The sequence below is a fragment of the Rhinichthys klamathensis genome, unplaced genomic scaffold, assembly GCF_029890125.1.
Source record: "Rhinichthys klamathensis goyatoka isolate OS25496 unplaced genomic scaffold, OSU_Roscu_1.1 h1tg001458l_1, whole genome shotgun sequence".
NCBI classification, from domain to species: domain Eukaryota; kingdom Metazoa; phylum Chordata; class Actinopteri; order Cypriniformes; family Leuciscidae; genus Rhinichthys; species Rhinichthys klamathensis.
In genome coordinates, this window is record NW_026607452.1 from 2226 (window position 1) to 4493 (window position 2268).

General features: G+C 33.6%; 1 protein-coding gene across 1 annotated transcript; it reads right to left on the bottom strand.

Moving 5' to 3' along the window:
- Positions 1-629: 629 nt before the first annotated feature.
- Positions 630-2268, bottom strand: acyp2 (acylphosphatase 2, muscle type). Its single transcript, XM_056245127.1, has 3 exons — positions 1987-2268; positions 1749-1765; positions 630-743 (listed from the first exon to the last, which is right to left on the bottom strand). The coding sequence occupies exons 1-3, from the start codon at positions 2120-2122 to the stop codon at positions 630-632; spliced, it is 267 nt and encodes an 88-aa protein (XP_056101102.1). The 5' UTR covers positions 2123-2268.

Genomic DNA, 2268 nt, shown 5'->3' on the forward strand with positions numbered 1-2268 from the left:
ATCAATTATTTTTGACTGCATTATAATTCAGTCAGAATAAGATTGCGTAGGTGGACGTGTTCGGGGGAATTTGGCTGTTAAAAGTATAAAGCCACTTGAATGAACGAAATGACTCAAAAAAAAAAGATTCGTTCATTCTTGTTCGAACGAGAGAGTCAGTAAATGATCCGAACCTCCCATCACTACAGCACAGTGAGAATCCATGTCCACCATCAGTGTTTCTAGACTGTTCCATGACTCGAACACTGGGACACTAGCGCCACCTGCTGGTTAGAAGAGCAACTGCACACCAGAGCACAGTTGACAGGCGCACATATAGTTTTGATTTCTGTTCTGGTCTGAGTTTAGTTGATCTGTTATTAGTTAAGTTCTGATTGTTTCTAGAGTGTTTGATTGTTTGCTAGTTCAGTTCAGGTGTGTGTTGTTATTTTGCTCTCCAGTTCTGCCTATTTAAACCCTTTGTTCTGTCTTGTTCTTGGTCAGTTCTTATCATTGTACTAAGTTGGTTGTTCTGTTCCTGTTTCGGCTCTTGAGTTCTTTGTAAGGTTTTGGTTTTGTTTCATAAAAGACTGCTGCAATTAGATCCTGCTTCCTCCATTGCTGCAAGCCATTTATAAATGATTGCATACTCACATTTCGTTCACTTTCTCTGGCGGTCCCTGCACCTGTCCGACCACAGTGCCCTGTCTAGTGTTCTTCACCCAGCCTGTGACGCCCAGATTCTTCCCCTCTTCTTCTGTATACTGTCGTGAATCAGGACAGATGAGAAACGAGATTCAGACAGAGAGTCAAACACATGAATGCTGAAACGAGGGGCTTGATCTTGCATTAATGCATTAGAAAAATGCTATACATTTCATTGCGTTCAAAGGACAGATTTTATCAGTTCATGCATTCACTAGGAATAAAATATTACTTTGGCCATGCTTTATCATATATACTCGTATGCAATTATATACTTTGTATACTCGTATATATGCACTTATACACTTTATCATATGTATTATATATACTCGTATAAATGCAATTATACACTTTATCATATATACTCATATATATGCATTTACACTTTATCACATATTATATATAATCATACTGTATATATGCAATTATACACTTTATCATGCATATTATGTATACTTATATACTGTATATGCAATTATACACTTTATCATAAATACTTGTGTATATGGACTTATACACTGTCATATCATATATACTCATATATATGCAATTATGTACTTTATCATATATTCTCGTATATATATTCACTTATAGACTTTATCATATATATGCAATTATGTACTTTATCAAATATTCTCGTATATATTCACTTATAGACTTTATCATATATATGCAATTATATACTTTATCATATATTCTCGTATATATTATGCACTTATATACTTTATCATACTCATAAATATGCAATTATATACTTTATCATAATTCTCGTATATATGCACTTATATACTTAATCATATATACTAAATACCAAATATATTCAGATATCTTACCTATTTCACTTACATTTATTATCCATTTACTACTTACATCCAGTAGATCTTGTTTGTTATTTGCACAGCCATCACTTATTTTCTAGTAGAATATCATAGTATTACCATGTCTAAAAACATAATAATACAATGTTTCTATTTTTGGTTAGTGTTAGTAGGTTCTGCCATTCTTAGTTATATAAGCAAGCTTTGTAAAGCAAACTTAGTTTGTATTATCCATAAATATCTCACCATTCTGAAGCAAACACCTGAAAAAAGACAAACATTTATGAGGTTTTTGGAATACGTGCAACTGTATATAACCTACAAATGTAATTCATTTAGCAGCCCTATAGCTACTTGTATACAATAAAAATATAGTAATAACGAATAATCAACATGTTATATTAAGACATAAAATGCTGGTCTATTTTTGGAGGCGTGGCGTGAATTAATGTCGCCAAGTTTGCAAAACAGTCAAAATACCCACCCTGAACATTCCCGAATACCTCAAAATCTACAGACACATATTTTTCATCGGCGTCTGAAGACATTGCAAACAATATTACAAGGGTCAGGAGGACCAAAAGAGATGTCCAGCAGATGTTTAAATTACAGATAATCATAAATAAAAGAGCTTGACGCCACAGCCACGCGCAAGGCAACGAGACCCGACACGTCACGTGATACCTGTTACTTTTCCCAGCGTTTGCATTATTTCCCAGTTTTAAAGCATTATTTTACAGAGATTGTTTGGACTAGGTTTCTATTT

Bases quoted from the DNA above. Each gene is read 5' to 3' on its own strand.
- acyp2 (XM_056245127.1), bottom strand. From the start codon at position 2,122: ATGATTATCTGTAATTTAAACATCTGCTGGACATCTCTTTTGGTCCTC.